General features: G+C 43.1%; 1 protein-coding gene across 1 annotated transcript in view; it reads left to right on the top strand.

Annotated features, from left to right (window-relative positions):
- PHF14 (PHD finger protein 14) overlaps nt 1-19,504 on the top strand; it is a 677,625-nt gene that overhangs the window by 18,378 nt on the left and 639,743 nt on the right. Inside the window, 1 exon segment of the mRNA XM_033931008.1 lies at nt 10,873-10,983. Coding sequence (XP_033786899.1) covers nt 10,873-10,983 — 111 coding nt within the window.

The following is a 19,504-nucleotide window of genomic DNA, read 5'->3' as shown; positions in this document are numbered from 1 at the left end:
AGGAGAGGAGGAGAGGAGAAGAAGATCCTAATCATATTAAGTATAAGGGCAGGTGTGTATGGTGATAATCCTTAAGACACAGTTGGTTTAATACAGGGATCTCAAAGTCCCTCCTTGAGGGCCGCAATCCAGTCGGGTTTTCAGGATTTCCCCAATAAATATGCATTGAAAGCAGTGCATGCACATAGATCTTATGCATAGTCATTGGTGAAATCCTGAAAACCCGACTGGATTGCGGCCCTCAAGGAGGGACTTTGAGACCCCTGGTTTAATAGGACTGTATCAGAATCAGCCAAGGCTCAGTAGTACAAAGTAAGCCTATCTGTTGTGAAAAAAGTAAATCAAATAAGATCTCAATATTATTCCTCATCGAACATGCATTAATCTACAGCATGTTTAATTGAAAGTACTAAATGGTATGATCGTAACTAAATTTTGACGAGGTCTAACTACATTAATTCTAGGGGATAAAGACCCATATCTACTGTGTCCAATACAAACTGGAATTAAAGCCATGTTTAATTAAAACTAATAAACACACAAAATAAATCTCGGAGTCAGGAAGCTGTTCTCAGGTTGTTAAGACACACAAACACGTTTGACATGGCCATGTTCGACCCTTAGGCTGTATCAGGGGGTCAATAGACGAAATAAATTTTTCCTGATAAATGAGAAGTAGGAAAGCTTGGGGAGAAGCAGTTGCAGTACAAGTCCAGGAAGTGGGAAAATAACTTTTGACTGCCTAACATTGTATTTTAAGACTATTCTGTAAGTTCTTATTCAATCACTTGTTTAATAATACTTTGACCTCTCTGAGGTGCATATAAATCTTACACTAAGCAAGTTAGGAAAAAGGAAGTGATAGTGCCTCTGTATAAATCTTTGGTGAGACCACATTTGGAATACTATGTGCTGTTCTGGAGACCACATCTTCAGAAATATATAGTCGGTCCAGAGGGCATGTACTAAAATTGTCAGTGGTCTTCATCATAAAGCATATAGAGACTCTTACAAACCTCAGTATGTACACTTTGGAAGAAAGGTGAGAGGAGGGGCAGGGAGTACCGCAGGGTTCAGTGCTTGGACTCGTGCTCTTCAACATATTTATAAATGACCTGAAAATTGGTACGACGAACGAGGTGATTAAATTTGCAGACGATACAAAGTTATTCAGAGTAGTGAGGATGCAGAAGGATTGCAAAGACCAGCAATGTGACATAAACACGCTCGAGAAATGGGCCACAAATGGCAAATTAGGTTTAACATGGATAAGTGTAAAGTGATGCATGTCGGTAAGAAAAATTTTACACACGAATACAGGATGTCCGGTGCAGTACTTGGAGAGCCCCCCCAAGAAAGAGACTTGGGAGTACTGGTCGACAAGTCAATGAAGCCGTCTGCACAATGTGTGGCGGCTACAAAAAGGGCAAACAGAATGCTAGGAATGATTAAGAAGGGGAATACGAACCGGTTGGAGAAGGTTATCATGCCGCTGTACTGGGCCATGGTATGCCCCCACCTGGAATGCTGCATCCAGCACTGGTCGCCGTACCTGAAGAAGGACATGGTACTACTCGAGAGGGTCCAGAGAAGAGCGACTAAAATGGTTAAGGGACTGGAGGAGTTGCCATACAGTGAGAGATTAGAGAAACTGGGCCTCTTCTCCCTTGAAAAGAGGAGACTGAGAGGGGACATGATCGAAACATTCAAGATAATGAAGGGAATAGACTTAGTAGATAAAGACAGGTTGTTCACCCTCTCCAAGGTAGAGAGAATGAGAGGGCACTCTAAAGTTAAAAGGGGATAGATTCCATACAAAAGTAAGGAAGTTCTTCTTTACCTAGAGAGTGGTAGAAAACTGGAACGCTCTTCTGGAGGCTGTTATAGGGGAAAACACCCTTCAGGGATTCAAGACAAAGTTAGACAAGTTCCTGCTGAACCAGAACGTACGCAGGTAAGGCTAGATTCAGGGCACTGCTCTTTGACCTAAGGGCATGATGGACCACTGGTCTGACCCAGCAGCGGCAATTCTTATGTTCTTATGATTGAGACATTTAAATATCTCTGTGGCATAAATGCACAGGAGGCAGGTCTTTTGCAACTGAAAGGAAGCTCTGGATCAAGAGGGCATAAGATGATGTTGAAGGGGGTATAGACTCAAAGGTAATCTAAGAAAATACTTACAGAAAGGGTGGTAGATGGAACAAAATAAGGAAAGGGATTGGAACTTGTATACCACTTTTTTGTAGTTAAAGTGGTTTACATACAGGTACTTTAAGCATTTTCACTATCTATTCCGGTGGCTAATGCAAGTTTATTTATTTATTTGGATATTTGGATTTATTAATTGCCTTTTCATAGAGAGATTCACCCAAAGTGGTTTGTAATACATTGAATAGTGATCAGGTACTCTTGAGTATTCTCTCTATCTGTCCTGGCAGGCTCACAATCTAACTGTGGTACCTAGGGCAATAGAGGGTTAAGTGATTTACTCAAAGTCATAAGGAGCATTGTGGGATTGAACTCACAACTAGAGAATGACATGGGATCTATCTATATCACCGTCCCATCCGTTTGAGGTCTAGCTCTGTCTCTACCCTATCCCTGCAAGGTCTGTCCTCATCTGCACAAGCCTCAAAATCTTTAACGTCATAAGTGTTTGAGGCTTGTGCAGATGAGGACTAGTGTTTCCCAATTCAGGAAAAATTTTTTGGTTCAATTCAGCCTATTAAATTGATTTTTCAGTTCGATTTTCCTGCCCAATTGGATGGTGTTGTTTTTTTTTCCAAACATCCTAGTGGGTTTATTCCCCCCCCCCCCCCGTGCGCTCTCCAACCCACACTGGCGCTGTGGTGTAAACAAAATAAACAAAAAATACTTTTCATCTCTTTGCTAAATCCTAGCTCACGTTCGGGCTACCAGCTCTGGCAGGATACACATTTCAAATATGACATATTGTAATCACAAAACAGAAAATAAAATTATTTTTTCTACCTTTTGTTGTCTGATCATTATTCAAATCATGTTGATCCCAGGCTTTGGGACAAACATCTTCTGATAACTTGCTTGCCAGGATTTTCTGCCCATTTGTTGTTTTCTTTCTCTGTGCTAACCGTCCATCTTCCATCTCCCCTTCCGTTCCTTCCCCCGGAGGTCTGGCATCTTTCCTTTTTTTTTGTCTCCATCCCTGCAGCGATGGACCCCAGATCCACCATCTCTCCTTTTCTCAACTACCCTTTCATCCAGCATCTCTCCCACCTTCCCCACCTTCCCAGGGTCCACCATCTCTCACTTTCTCTTCCCAACTACCCTCCTATCCAGTATCTCTATCCCCCCCACCATCCCTTGAGTCCAACTTATCTCCCTTTCTGTTCATTCCCTCCCTAAATCCCATTGTCCATCTCTCTCCCTCTCCTCTGTTTTTAGACCCATTATTTCTCCTCCCCCTCAGTCCGGCATAAGCATATCTCTTTGACCCCCCTTCCCTCCCTCCCTCCATATGTCCGTCTATGTACTTCTACACCAGGGCCCTCCATGTACTTCTACACAAGGGACCCCTCCCAAGGCCTGCATGTTCCCTCCTTCTTTGTAGCATCCTCCGGCTTCCCCCTGGCCTCCCGTCTCATCTTCTGCTAATTAGGGCAGCCTGAAGAGGATCGCTGGTGGTGTAGTGATCCTAACAGGCTGCCATCGGCCTCCGCAGCACGTTCCCTCTGCCGTGGTCCCATCCCTCCTCTGATGTAAGGGGCGGGATCGCAGTAGAGGGAATGTGCTGCGGAGGACGATGTCAGTCTGTTAAGATCACTATAGCACTGGCAATCCTCTTCAGGCTGCCCTAATTAGCTGAAGGTAAGACCGGGAGGCCAGGGGGAAGCTGGGGATTGCTACATTTGCCTATGCAGCACTTCCCGACTGATTCTTCCCCCTCACCCCCAAAGCAGGAGAGGCAGTGGTAGTGGACGGCTAGCAAGAGGCAGCGCTGCCGCTCCTGCTTTAGGAGACCTGAAGACACAGGGAGAAGGGTTGGTTAACGAATCTTTGGGTCCGATTTATAAAAAAACAAATCAATTTGAATCGATTCATCTAAGTGAATCGATTTGAATCGACGAATCGGGCAGCACTAATGAGAACAGAGCTTGCAGGGATGGGACAGGGACAGAACTTGTGAGGACAGGATGGGGATGGAGCTAGATCCTACAATCTAATCTAATACTTAGTTTTATATACCAAGACTTCAATCTAAGAGTGCTCGACTCGGTTTCCAATAGTTAGATTAAGCTGAAAGAAACATATTAATTGGATCTTAAAAGGGTTAATTACCAAAGTGTTTGGCAAACAAAATAGTTTTCAAAGCCTTGCAAAAGGAATAAAGGGAGCCGAAGCGTCTCAGGAAAAGTGGGAGTTTGTTCCAAAGTTGTGTGAACTTAAAGGGCAAAGAGAGGCCAAAGGACAAATTTGTCACAACCTCAGGATGCTGAAGCCGCAGCTCTAACCATTAAGCTTTCCCTGCACTCCACAGTAACCTTGCGAGACTGCCATGAGTTTGGTTTATTTTTGGTCAACCTTTTTTCCCCCCTTTTTTGGGAAAAAAGGTTACCTCTGTTTATATTTGGATGGGTTTATATTCAATTATGGTATATACAGGTAACTCAAAGAATGCTATAATTTTCACTTAGGCACTAACACTTAACAACAACTTTACAGCTGATATAACTGCTTACACTAAAGATTAAGCGCATATATAAATGTTGAGGCTAGTATTTATTAAAGGAAAATAGGTTCCTCTGTTCTTGTGTAGAATAGGCTCCTATCAGGTGAAGTGTTATAGAGTTGCCCTGATAGAGTAATATTCTCTTTCTAACCTTTTGTTAGAGTCTGATCGCTATATAAAGTTGGCTTTCTAGAGTAGCACAAAATTGAATGCACCAATTTTTGCACAATATATGCTAGATTTAGTAAGAATTATATACTAGATATAGATTTAGTAGCAAAAATTTAAATGACTGTCTTAGCTGGGACATCAAAAGCAGGTAGAATGGTGGCTTATAAGATAGCTAAAGATTAGTTCCATATACACTTTATCTGTTGATGCCCACTTCCTGCAAAACTGCAGAAGGGTTTCTCTTTAAGATCTTGAACTCTTCCCCTTATGCAGTGGAGAACAGCTCCCCCTTCAATTTTTTCTTCTGCAAGTGAAATCAGAAGGTGTGTTCTGATTTGCTCTACTGTTTGTTATTTTTGGGTATTTTTCTGTGTTTTGAATTTCTGCATGGCTTCAGTGCTCGGAGGTCCCCTTCTTGGACTTTGCTAAGGAAAGGACACAATCCCACGTGGGTGACCTTCTGCTTCCAGGTCAATCTCATTGAGTACCTGTGGAGCCAACCAGCTGTGTGCCCTTCAGAAGTTTGGGGTCCGTTCCCCTGGGATCTGCTTGCCCCCCGATTTAATTGGGCTTGAGTACAGGCTGTGGATCCCATGTGTACCAACCCTCTGGGTATCAGAGTTGGCTATGTAGTTTCTCCCCTGTCGCTATGTGAGGAATCTCGGGGATGGGAGTCCATGGTCGTGATCCATCCGACCAGCAGCCAGAAGGCTTCCTTTGATGGATGAGGTCTCACAATTTCTGAGGCAGAAATCCTTTCCCTGCAGATATGCTGATTCAAGCAAACAGGCACCAGAAGTGACAGTGAGTACTCCATTATTTCCTATGAGAAAAATTGAGGGGGGGGAGCAGAAATTTCATTTTTAGAGATTTCTGGGGTTAGGATTTAGTTCCCCTCCTCCAAAATCCTAAAATTGTTTTTTTAAATTTTTTAATCTAGCTCCAATGGCCCATTTTTGGTGCGATTTTCTTGATAATGGCCATCTTGGATTTTAGCAATCATTTTTAAATATAATTTTTTCTGCCTTAAAACCATTTCATTTTACTAGAGCTCACCTCTTATAGATGCCCCAGACCATTCTAGTCCCAAATCCTGTTTTTTTTTTGTGTGCAGAGTTGCTGATTGATGAGCAGCTATGTTCCACGTGCCACAGGATGTGAGAGGAAGGGGTGAGAGCTTTGGGCTCATCCCCCATTCATACCTCCAAAGCCTTGGAATCCCTGAAATCCCCTTAAATCTGGTCTAAGGGGGAAGAGATCCTTCTCAGATGAGCCGAGCAGCAATGGGGTGAAACGCAAGCGCGTGGTGGCAGATGATTCTCCTCTTCCCTGATCTTGGGTTGTGCAAGGAGTCTCAGGTCCCCCAAAGCAAAGCTTCACTGATTTTGTCAGCCTCTTATGGAAAGCTTACTTAATAGCCATTCGGTTGACCTTGCTAGAATTGCAATCTTTCCTGACAGAAGGCTGTTGGGATGTTTTCAGATAATGCCACCATGGTGGTTTATGTGAATAGACAAGGAGGCACCAGATGTGCTTCCCTTCACTTGGAGGCACACTGTTATTAAGTGGATGGAACTTCACTTGCAGGTTCTCTCTGTTGCCCATGTGCAGTGGTAGAGAAAGTTTAGGGTCCAGGCTGACTTTCTCAGCAGAAAGACTCTGGATCCAGGGGAGTGGTCTGTCTCAGAGGGCGTTTTCCCTCATTGTTCAGACTTGGAGCAAACCGGACATGGATCTCATGGCCACAGCCAAGAATGCAAAAGCAGTTTGCTTCTACGGTCGAAGAGCCAAGCAGGGAAGTGCAGGGCTAGATATCCTAGTTCAGCCCTGGCCTACAGACCAGTTCCTCTATGTATTGCCATGGTGAGTCAGATCATCCGCAGGATAGCAAACCATCAGGTGCTGGTGATCCTGATGGCCGGTCCAGCCACACAGACATTGGTATGCGGATCTGGTGTGTCTGCAGAGAGGTAGATTCCTGAATCTGCCGGTTCATCTGGGGCTCCTCAGTCAAGGCCCAGTTTCAATGGAGAAATTGGGATGCTTTGGCCTTACTGCATGACTCCTGAGCTTGCGGCCTTGATTCGGAAGGGTTATTCGGAGATTGTGGTTACGACGGTTGCGACTTATGCTAAGACCTGGAAGACCTTCCAGTTATGGTGTGCCAAAGAGCAGGTAGAGCCAGAGAGGGCTCCTGTTCCAGTGATTCTTTCCTGCAAGCTGGTCTAGAAAAAGGCCTTGTCTCTCAAAGTGCAGATAGCCAGACTCTCCTGCTTTCGGGCTCTGTGTGGCCTACAGTCTCTGGCATCTCATCCAGATATCCCTTGGATTTTGATGGGGGGGCTCTCAAATTGAGACCCCTGTGTGCAGACTGTTTCTGTTTTGGGACCTCGATGTGGTCATGAAGGACCTGACCCATGCTCCATGTGAGCCGCTTACAGAAGCTTCCTTGTTAAACCTTATGGTTAAACAGTGTTTTTGGTTGCCATAGTCTTTGTGAGATGGATCTCAGAATTGCAGGAGCCTTTTTCTGTGTTTTTGTGTTTCTCTGCGCACAGTTCCTTCCTTTCTTCTGACAGTAGTTTCTGCCTTCCATGTCAATCAGGAGCTTTGTTTGCCCGTCTTTCATCCTACGAGTTCCACCAAACAGGACAAACATTTGCACAATCTGGATGTACACAAAGCCCTGCTTATCTACTTGGTGTGAACTAATGTCTTCAGACTTTCTGATCATCTTTTTCTGCTGACCAGTCACTCGAGCCATGACAAACCAGCTTCCAAAGCTTCTATTGCCAGATAGAGCGGCATGGAGATTTCATCTTCCTACATTGCCTGTGGGAAACAGTCCCCTTTCTTGGTTGCAGCACATTTGACAAAAGGTGTAGTGGATTCCTTGGTGGAGTCCTAGGCTATCTTGCCAGAGGAAATCTGTATGGCAGCTACTTGGGCTACTTGCCACACTTTTACAAAGTTCTATAGAGTAGATGTGGCGGATCAAGAGGATACCACTTTTGGGTCCTCGGTTCTGCAGGCAGGCTCATCTTTCCCTCTCTAGCTGTCTGGAACTGCTTTGATACATTGAGCATGGATAATGAGACACCAGCGCACTCATAAAGCTGCAGTTGCCAATTAAGCTGCTAGCTTTCACTCAAGGTGTGCAAAATAACAAAAACATGGAAATGACGCATAACGCAAGGTTTACCAAAATAATTATTTATTGCTTTTATTTTTCCATCATGGAACTCAAAAGGCTAGTTGCGTTAGCGGGAGGTCGTTATAGTTGCTAAAATGCTGGCCTTCTGATAACGATCTCAGCTCGATAATGCATTGCTTCCCAATATATACCTTCAGTCCAGTTTGACATCATTGGCTGTCAGCCAATCCACTAACAGAGGCTGTACTTAAATTTAGACAAAGACCTTCTTTTTAACATGGAATAAAAGTTCCAGAAATCATAATTTTTTGTTTACATTCATTTCTGAATATACATAAACATTTTATAACATAGCCAAAGAAATGTTATCTGAAACTGCTTATTTGTATCGAGAAAACCTACCTTAAAAAGTGCTGAAAACTTCAAGGCCCTATCCTGTCAGCTTCAGAGAAAAAGGAGGGGCTGTTTCCCCCTTTCTGTCTGAGTTGACAGCTTCAAATTTCATTGGCATACAGATTCAGAAGCCTTCCTATGCTGGAGACTGGAACAGCAGTTTCTGACTAATTATTCCCAGATGTTACCTCAGAATTTTTCCTTAGTGTTCCTTTAAGTTTAAAATATATACAAGATTGGAAATTAAGTACATTCTTTCACATATCTCATCCATCCAGCACTCGCTTGGGGCCCCATTCATAGATTCACATACCATGTATTTCATTCATATTTAATGCAAGAAAACTTTCTCTATTATGCCCAGTATACCCAGCTCAAGTCCATCTGGTATCAATTAGAACCACGAGACTAAAAGCGGGAAAAACCTGAACAAAGACTAGGCTCTATGATCTAGCTTAATAGCAAAGTACAGTGGTACCTCGGTTTACGAGTGCACCGGTTTGCGAGTGTTTTGCAAGACGAGCAAAACATTCGCAAACTTGGTGCCTCGTAAACCAAGCTAGCCTCGCTGTATGAGCGCCCCCCCCCCGTGAACCGGCACCTTCCCCCCCGCGATCCGGCAGCCCCCGCCGCCATCGGGTATCCCCGCCGCTATCGGGCATCCCCCCCCGCTGCAACCTGAGGTCCCCAACCCACCCGAACCCTCTTCTTACTTCCAGTGTAGCCTCCACATCGGCACCGGCACCAGCATGTCCTGTGCGTTGGTGCCGGTGCCCGGAAATCTGCTTCCTGTGCCGGGCCTTGAGCTTGTGTGCGTGCTCAAGGCCTGGCACAGGAAGCAGATTTTCGGGCACCGGCACCAACGCACAGGACATGCTGGTGCCGATGCCGATGCGGAGGCTACACTGGAAGTAAGAAGAGGGTTCGGGTGGGTTGGGGGATCTCAGGTGGCAGCGGGGGGGGGGTCCCCGATGGCGGCGGGGGGTGCCGGATCGCGGGGGGGAGGGTGCCGGTTCGTGGGGGAGCCTTCGGGGGGAGCAATGCTGGTTCTCGTGGGGGGGGAGAGCAGCGCTGCTGGCCTCAGGGGGGGGGAAGGTGGGGAGTGGGAACATATCAAAGCAAGTTTCCCTTACTTCCTATGGGGAAACTTGCTTTGATATACGAGCATTTTGGATTATGAGCATGCTCCTGGAACGGATTATGCTCGTTATCCAAGGTACCACTGTACATAAAAAGACTATTATTATGCTTTTCCTTAATATTAATCTGTAGTATGTTTTTCTGACCTTGGCTACATCCATATTCAGATTTTTATTCACCAACTTTTCGTACGCTTCTATTGGGTGTGGCCTTAACTAACACATATGCTTGTATCTAACGAGAGTTACCCAGAATCATACGAAAAGCAGGCATTTTGTAGAAAAACTCCACAAAATACTGCACTATCATGTCCTGACGTCCATTCCATTACCGTCCCATAGACATCGCCCCCTACTAGTCACGAGCCACTATTCCTCAATCATCTAAAGTTTGGACTCCTGTATATATGTAACAGAATGACACATTTGATTCTTATCTTGATAAATCTGGGTTCTGTTAAGATACACAGGAGTCTGTACTGCCCGCCCTGTGTGGACTTTTGATTTGCCTGATTTCTGCCTCGGACTTTGCGAGTACCTGTCTCGGGACCTCTTCTATAGTTCCTAAGATTAAGCATAGACATTGTTACAGGAACAGGGGACTTCCTTTTCTCTTTCCATTTGGAGGGTTCTCTAGCCCCTACTAGTTGCACTTAGCAGATTGGCTTCTAGCTACTCAGGTGCATGATTTATTGTTCAGTTTGCTTGTTCAGTTTGTTGATCATTATTCTGTTTTCTAAGTTTCAGAGCAGAATATGTTTATAGCTGGGAAACTCCCTTTGCCTCTCCTTCTCTTTTCTTCTGTTTCAGAGTTCGATTGCTTTGGTACCAACTTAAGAGGGAGTTGTTCTCCACTGCAGAAGGGGAGGAGTTCAAGATCTTAAAGTGATAACCCTTCTGCAATTTCGTGGGAAGTGGAAATCAACAGCTAAAGTACAGATCTGGTGTATCTTAACAGAACTTAATCTGTCAATGAAATTTCTCAGTGCGGAAAATAAAATGCAATTATGTTTGCTGCTGTTTTGAATGAAACATATTGGTAGTATTGTTCACATTTCTATTTAACCATATAACAGAAAGAAATGGGTGAGAACAGGTCAACAAGAACGTCACAAACACTGGTTCTTTTCCTTTTCCCAAGTGAATCCCTGATGATGATCTTAACATTTCAACATAAGCACCATTAGAGACAGGTCTCATTGTAATTAGACAAGCTTTATAAGCTATCCCAAAGAAAATGAATTTACTTACTATTGTGGATTTTCCAGTATCTCAAGAACTAACAACATTCTTGTCCTCCACAGTGGACCGCAATTCCAAGAGACGACAAGTGAAGCCTTTGGCAGCTTCCTTGCTAGAAGCTTTAGATTATGACAGCTCAGATGACAGTGATTTTAAAGTTGGAGAAGCATCAGGTAAATTCTCACATCAAAAAGTTTTGGTGTTTACAAAAATTCTTAACTACAAAATATTAGTTTTGACTATTGCCCATACCTATAAATTGATAAGACTTGGCATTGCTCATTCTATTAAGACATGATGATATGGTCAATAATTATTATTATTTTTTATTAGTATGTGTTTTTTGCTTTTACAGTATCCATGATAGATCTCCAAAAGTCAATTGGGACACATTCAGAATCAAAAATGTATTTCTCTGGACTGTAGGAAATTGCTATGTTACTCAATTTTTCTCTCTCCTGTCCCTTGCATTTATATCCAGGATCCCCTCTGCCTATATTTAATTCATTCCCCCCCACACCAATTGTTTAAAAAACCTCCCTTTACTATTTTTGCCTTTGCTTTGAAAGAGAGAGATAAGAGATTGCTTTAGATTTTGCTCATGGTGAGTTACATTCAGGTGCAGTAGGTATTTTCCTGTTCCCAGAGGGCTTACAATCTTAGGGCTTACAAAGTCGTGCTAGTGATTCCCGCATGGCAAATGCGATGAAGCCTATTCAGTTCCTGGAATTGCTAGTGTGGCTTTGTAAAGGGAGCCCTAAGTTTGTAATTGAGGCAGTGGATGGTTGAATGACTTATCCAAAATCACAAGGAGCTACGGTGGGATTTGAAGTGTGACTGTGTATGTACAATATAGGACTGTTAATAAAATGTTCCTAGCATATAATTGGAAGTTATTACTATTTGTGATGGTATATTTAAGTCAAGTTCATTTTGTTTTTACAAAATGTTTCAAGAGCATTTTCAAATCCTATTTAAATTTTTTTTTAAATTCTGATTTTTATCCAGTTTGCAGGAGGGCTATTTAACTGTGCCCAGTTTTGAAACAAAGCCATCTGTCCTCCAGAACATATAATGCCTGACTGCCAGATTTGTTTACAATCTCAGTAGTGAGCAGCAGTTAAAGAAAAGCTCAAAAAAATTAACATTAAAATTTTATATAGATAGATAGATAGATAGTCCAATACAAAGGTCTGTTATCACAAAAAAAAGACCTAACTACCAGTCTGAAAAGCTTTTATTGGAAATAAATAAAAATTCTCAAATTAAAGTTCATAAATAGAATCACAAAATATATACACTATATTAAAATAATGCACTAAAAAACCCAATACGGCCATCTTTTGGCTCAGAGAGTTTCACTTTGCATCTCCTCTTGGTTGGGGAGCACATTTGCAGGGGGCATCCGGTCCAGGGATGCTGGTCAGCATCTCAGAGGAAATGGTCGATCAACCGGTTGGTGCTGAGAGCAGTTTGGCTAGTCCTGCAGGTGCTCAGGAATTATCTGCAGAATCGAGTGGTGAGATTCTTCTCTGATAAAGCAACAGCACTTGCACTTGGGGCCGGTAGTTCTAGTAGCTCTGGACTGGCTTAGGCGAGTGTGGTATGCGGATCTGGTCTGCCTTCAAAGACTACCCTGTCATCCAGGGTTACCCTCACAGGGCCCAATCGCCTTGGAGTATCCAGAGTGCTTTGGTCTTGCAGTATAGCTCTTGAGTGACCCTATAGTGCAAAGGCTGTTTGAAAGTGGTGATAGCCACTCTCATGAGGTCCAAGAAGCAGTAATCACTGGTCACTGATGCAAAGGCCTGGAGGTGCTTCCAGTGCACAGTGCACAGTGGGAACCCGATCATAGCACTGATTTGTTTGGTTCTAGTTTCCTTCTAGAGGGTCTTGCAAAAGGTTTGACGGTTGACTCCTTCAAGGTACAGATAGCGGGACTATCGTGCTTCAGAACTCAGACTAGCGAAAGAACATTGGCCTCTCACTTGGATGTATACAGATTCTAGAAGGGAGCATTACGTCTGCCTCCTTCAGTATATCAACTGTTTCCAGTGTGAAGTCTTAATTGCATCCTGCAGGCTCTCGCTAGAGCTCCGTATGAGCCTCTGGAAGAGGCATCTTTGTATGGACTTGACTGATAAGACATCATTTCTGGTGGGGTTCGTTTCAGCATGATGATTGTCAGAACTGCAGGCTTTGTCCTTCAGAAAACCTTTTCTCAAGATTTTGGAGAATGAGATAGTTCTGCGTACAGTCCCCTCTTTCTTTCCCAAGGTAATCTTGAGTTTCCACATCAGCCAGGAAGTACGGTCATCTGCCTACATGCCCTCAGGATTCAAGAAGAGTGACAAAGTCCTGAAATTGATGGATTTTCGCAGAATATTGCTTCGATATCTGGAAGTCACAAATGAGTTCTGTCTGTCAGATCATCTCTGTACTAGGCAAGATCTACCCGCCAGGGGCCGCTCAGCTTCCAAAGCAACCATTTTGAGATGGATTCATATGGCCATTTCTTCAGCCTATATCGGGAGAGGAAAGTAACCTCCTGTATCCTTAAAGGTGCATTTCACTAGGGAATAGCATCTTTGTGGGCAGAGGTTAGGACAGATTCCTCTGAAGAAATTTGCAGAGCGGCCACATGGTCCTCCCTTCATACTTTTAAGTTTTATAGTCTGGATGTAGCGGCCAAATTAGATTCCGCATTGGGTCTTCAGTACTTTCAGCAGGCTCTTCCGTCCTGCTCTAGATTCTGGGGATTGCTTTGATACATCCCAAGTGTTCAAGAATTATGTGCCTATTGCACTAGAAGGGAAGATTAGGTACTTACCTTGATAATCTTCTTTCAATAAATAGGCACATCATTCTTGAAATCTGCCCTGTCAGATGTTCATTAGCCTGCTTACTGTCTCAGACATGTGTGATTGCAAGATATCTTGTGTCTATCCAGCAAGGATAGAGACTGTTGCTATAGCAAAGGAATCAAGGTGTATAATAAAGCTCTCCAGGACTGTTAGTGAAGGTTGCATTCAGGTAGGTGGCTTCTTTGTTCCATCTTGTTATATATTTTTAAATGATTTTGTTTATTTCATGTTAAAAGTTTTTGATATGAACTGAACAGACTTGTTTCTTGGGGAGTATCCCCTTACCCCTGCCTGTTATTTTTCTTCTCTAGGTCTGGCCATCTGCTTTGATATGAACTGAGGTACAGGACAGCCCAGAGTGAAGGGAGGTGGAGCGGAAAAATGTAAATGAGGCTTTCCACACTGAATCTCGTGACCAGGGATTGATAACCAAAATGTTCAAGAATGATGTGCCCATTTACTAGAAAAAAGATTATCAAGGTAAGTACCTAATCTTCCCCTCAGACATAATCTGCATCAAAAACTGCCTATGCATCATCACCATCTTTAAAGACCTATGGCCCAGATTCACTAAGGCCACGGATCCGATCCATGAGCGATCCGATCTGTGGCTGGGGGGCTGATTCACGAATTGCCCTCATGCAAATGAGGGCGATCGGAATCACACCCCCAAGCGACCGCCCAGATCGGTCTACAGTGATCCTGACGCATGCGCAGACCCTCCTTGTCCGGCAGAGCAGGAACCAATTTTTTGTTTTCTTCGCAAGCCTGTGGTTTTAACTGCTTTAAACCCACGGGTTAAAACCATGAGCTTGCACTGCGGGGAAGGGCAGGAGAGTCGGGGCAGAGAGCAGGGCGGAAGAAGGCAGGACAGTCGGAAAGGTCCTCTGCAGTCACTTATTTTTGGATCAGTCAACCCTGTTGGTGTCCCTCCCAGATTTTAGTGAATCGCTGCCTACCTACATTTGAATGCCGTTCCCCCTCATTTGCATACGCGAATTGGAGGATGATCGGGACAGAGGTTAGTGAATCAGGTCGAAGGGAAATCAGGTCGCAAAGGGGTTGCTAAGTGGTCGGAACTTGATTGGTGGGCTTAGTGAATCTAGCCCTATATCCTGTATTTTACTTTAGTGATGAGTCTGTGGTAAGAAGATGCTGTTTGCAGAAGTTACTTTTGCTATTACTTGGGAAAAAGAGCATTCACATTTAACAACTTTTAGTGTAAGTTTGAACCACAAAATGATTTATATTTGTTCTACAGAAAGCTCTTATGTGTACCTTTTATTTTAACAATGCCATCTGTCAAAAACCAAACTGCTAGTCTTACTGCAGTTTTTACTGATTCCGTTTGGAACATACTTTTACTCAACAGAGGCATTGAGCAAGATTTGCCTCTTTGCGGATGATACCAAAATGTGCAATAGAGTATACACACACCCAGGATGGTGTGAATAACATGAAGAAAGACCTGGCAAAGCTTGAAGAATGGTCTGAAATTTGGCAGCTAAAATTTAATGCTAAGAAATGCAAGGTCATGCATTTGGGCTTCAAAAACTCGAGGGAATGGTACATTTTAAGGCGTAAAGAACTTAAGTGCATTACAGAAGAGAGGGACTTGGGTGTGATTGTATGTGATGATCTTAAGGTGGACAAACAGGTTGAAAAGGTGATGGCGAAAGCTAGAAGGATGCTAGGGTGCATAGGGAGAGGTATGGCCAGTAGGAAAAAGGAGGTATTGATACTCCTGTATAAGACTCTGGTGAGACCTCATTTAGAATATTGTGTACAATTCTGGAGACCGCACCTTCAAAATGATATAAAAAGGATGGAGTCTGTCCAGAAGAAGACTACTAAAATAGTGCGTGGTCTTCATCATAAGGTGAGATAGGCATTGATTCCACAGTCTTAGACTGGTTCTCGAAATTTTTACGATCCCGCTCTTACACTGTTAACATGAATGGAACCATGTTTTCTCCTTGGAGACTGCTATGTGGTGTTCCCCAGGGATCACCCCTGTTCCCTATTCTTTTCAACATTTATATGTCTTAAGAACATACATAAGAACATAAGAATTGCCCTCTTCTTTGAAATTCTTCCATTTTTCTCCCTTTGAAACTCTATTTACATATGCAGATGACATCCTTGTCCTTCTCAAGATAGATTCGAACCTCACCGAAAATATCACAGCTTACATAACGAAATTCCAATCCTGGGCCCTCTCTGTACAAATGTAGCTGAATGAGTCCAAAACAAAACTACTCTGGCTTGGCCCAAAATTAGATCAGTTACCCACGTTCATTCCACTATCTTCTTGTCCCACACTGCAGATCGAATTCTCAAGCAAAGTTTTGGGCATCATTATTGACTCTACACTTTCCTTTAATGATCATCTCAACTCTCTGGTAAAAAAATGTTTTTTTTAGTCTTCACATGTTGAGGAAAGTGAGAGCCTGCTTCCGCCAACAACATTTTGCTGTCCTTGTACAATTGATCATTCTTTCCAGACTGGACTATTGTAATTCCATTTATCTAAGTCTAACCAAGAAAAGTCTTCAAAGACTTCAGCGGATCCAGAACACTGCGGCTAGGTTGATCTTCGCAAAAAGCAAATTCGATCATGTTTCCCCGCTTCTGCTAAAACTTCACTGGCTTCCAATGATTTCTAGGATTCATTTTAAATGTACCTACCTAATTTTCAAGATCCTACATGGCATTCTTCCTCACCTAATCCCACTATCCTGGAATTCTTCGAGACCTGACACTACCAGATTTGCCCACATACTCAAACTATCTTTCCCCTCGTTAAAAGGTGTCATATATGCAGGTAAATTAAGGAAATTCCTTTTCTTCTAATTCACTGAGCTTTGGAATAACCTCCCTGCCCCGCTTCGGAACCTAGGCTCATTCCAATTATTCCAAAAGCATCTGAAAACCTGGCTTTTCTCCAAAACATAAAGCTATCTATTTAAAATGTAAAGCTAGCTATCTTCTTCATAACCTCTAATTTCTTATGATGTCCTTCCCTCATTTATTGAATTACCTGTAAACCGTGCCGAGCTCTATCTTTATGGAGATGATGTGGTATACAAACTTAACGTTTAGTTTAGTTTAGTGTATGGGGCAGACTTAAAGATCTCAATCTATATAATTTGGAGCAAAGGTGGTAGAGGGGGGTGATTCTCCACTAATAGTAAATGTGCTTCAGTGGGTAGCTTTACCACTAGGCTAATAATATTGAGTATATTTTTGAGATTGAATTCTTGTTATTATATTATTTTTCTTGTGTGACAGAGATGCTTAAATATCTACGTGATGTAAATGTGCATGAGTCAAGTCTCTTTCATTTGAAAGGAAGATCTAGAATGAGAGGGCATAGATGAAGTTAAGAGGTGATAGGCTCAGGAGTAATCTAAGGAAATACTTTTTTACAGAAAGGGTAGTAGATGTGTGGAACAGTCTTCTGGTAGAGGTGGTGGGGATAAAGACTGTCTGATTTCAAGAAAGCCTGGGATAGGCAAACCATCTGATTCCATCCGCACAAGCCTCAGTTATGATTTTATATTGAACGTACAATGGTACCTTGGAATCCGAACGCCCCAGAACTCGAACGTTTTGGAATCCACATTTTTTTTTTGTAGTAAATTTTGCCTCAGAATCCGAACTCTGCTTTGGAATCCGAATGCCCTGCACATTGTATATGTATGTTTCTGCCCCAGAGTCTGAATGCTGCTTTGGAATATTTGTTAATATTTTACCTTAAAATCCAGTGTACTGTACTTTGATCCTATGGGAAACGGTTGCTTCTTGACTGACATCCAATTTAGCCAATGAGAGCAGGAAATCACTCGTAACACAGTGTCCCCTGAAGATTTTTTTTTAGAAAAGAAAATGAGGGGGGACTTCCTGTCCATGTTGTGGCTGATGAGCAAGAGGGTTGTCATTCTTTAGCAGGGATCATGGTTGCTGAGCCGCTCAGGGAGAGCAGGCCTTTGAAAGTGAGTCCGCAACAGCCTGTTGTATCTGGTCCGGTTTCCCCCAGCCCCCCAAGCCTCGCTCCGTGCAGTTAATGATAACCTCCCTGATCAGTTCATCAAAGCACTAGGAGTAAAGCTCCCCATGCACAGAACATAGGTATCCCCGTCTCTGGAGCCTGCCTTTGCTGCAGTTTGATATCTAGCTGCTCCTGCAAATTCACTGCATCCATTCGGGTGCTTGGTGTGCTGGAAACTTCTGGCTCCAGAGCTGATTCCCTTCATCCCATTCTCTAGGAGGCCTGAAGAAATTGTAAATGTAATATTGCCCCCTGTGCGCAGGGAGCTTTACTCCCAGTGCTTTGATGAGCTGATCTGGAGCGAGGCATGCTTCTGTTATGAGTGAGAGATGAGATCCGCAATGATCATCGCAGCCCTTTACAAGAGCAGTGAAGCATTTGGCACGAGGAAGGCCTCGTAGGTTGAGCGTGGCAAATCCGACATGCAGAAGAGAATATCAGAGCTAGAAGGTGAAAGGCAAGTACCGTAAATGAACAAAAAGCCAAGTGTGAAGCTGTTGAGAAGCGGGAGGGGCTGAAAGGCGGCAAGTAGAAGAGAAAAAGCATGCAGAGATTTTTGGTTTTACTAAAACACTGTAAAGGCCATCAGCAGCTAACTTGCATTCCTTGTAAACTATTCCTCCAATATTTATCACAGAGATGAGAGCAACTGTAAATCTTGAAAGATCCTGCAACAGAAGTTTGTTGTGAAATACTGTATTTACTGTTAAAATTTGAGTTTGTGGGACCCAGGAACAGATTAATCCAGTTTCTATTATTTTCAATGGGGAAAAATTGTCTTGGAACTCAAACGCTTTGGAACTCGAACTGGGTTCTGGAATGGATTAAGTTCGGATTCCAAGGCATCACTGTATTTTATTAAAATATAAAAAGAAACAATATTCTGTACCATTGTCATTTTATAAATACAGCAGCTTCTCTCCTCCCTCCCTCAAGGTCCAGTAGTAGCTCTCCCTTTATCCAGCAGCTTCCAAGCCTCCAACAGTAGCTTCCTCCCTGCTCCTGTCCTAGCAGCTCTCAGTACTTGCCTGCAGGGACGATTCACTTAGGCAGCCTTCGGTCTTTTGATGAGTCGTGCCGCCTCTGAGTAAAAAGGAAGTTGCATCATCAGAGGCGGGCTACAACTCAGCAAAAGCCCCAAAGCTGCCTAAATGAATCGCAGCTGCAGGCAAGTACTGAGAGCTTTTTGGAGGGGAGCGGAGGGGAGGAAGCTACTGTCGGAGGCTCACTGGCCCTGCATAGACCGGCAGGAATTTTGCGCACCGATCTCACCGGCCCTGGGGACTGGTGGTTGAAGAACACTGTTCTAGCTGATGCTAAAAGCAAACCTTATGCTACACTCCAGAGAGAATATTACCTACCTGCTACCCATTATTAAAAATGGTTACAGTTAATATACTTGTTAAAGTACATTGGACTCTATTTAGATGATTTAGAAGATGAAAGGACTTTAGAAGAAGTATCTAAAGTAGGATCTCTTCCTGAGGTGGGATCATAGTTTCCTACATATATTAAAATAGGACTATCCAAGCATAGTATCAGGAATAGTATCTGGAATAAAATGTATATACCATTGTGTATATCTTCTTTGATTTCTCTTATTCGTTTGGCCTGGTTTTTTTTTGTGTTTTTTTTTTTACTGCAAAAACAGTGGAAGCAACCATTTCTGGAACTGTTATATGATTTTTTTTTTATTGTTCGCACTTCCAGAAATATTGATCAGACATAAGGGAGAAGGTTTCTTGAATTTTTTTTTTTATTTATAAGAGGAACAAGATT

The sequence above is a fragment of the Geotrypetes seraphini genome, chromosome 2, assembly GCF_902459505.1.
Source record: "Geotrypetes seraphini chromosome 2, aGeoSer1.1, whole genome shotgun sequence".
Lineage (NCBI taxonomy): Eukaryota > Metazoa > Chordata > Amphibia > Gymnophiona > Dermophiidae > Geotrypetes > Geotrypetes seraphini.
Note: the sequence above shows the minus strand (reverse complement) of the source record. Positions and strands in the feature narration are given on the sequence as shown.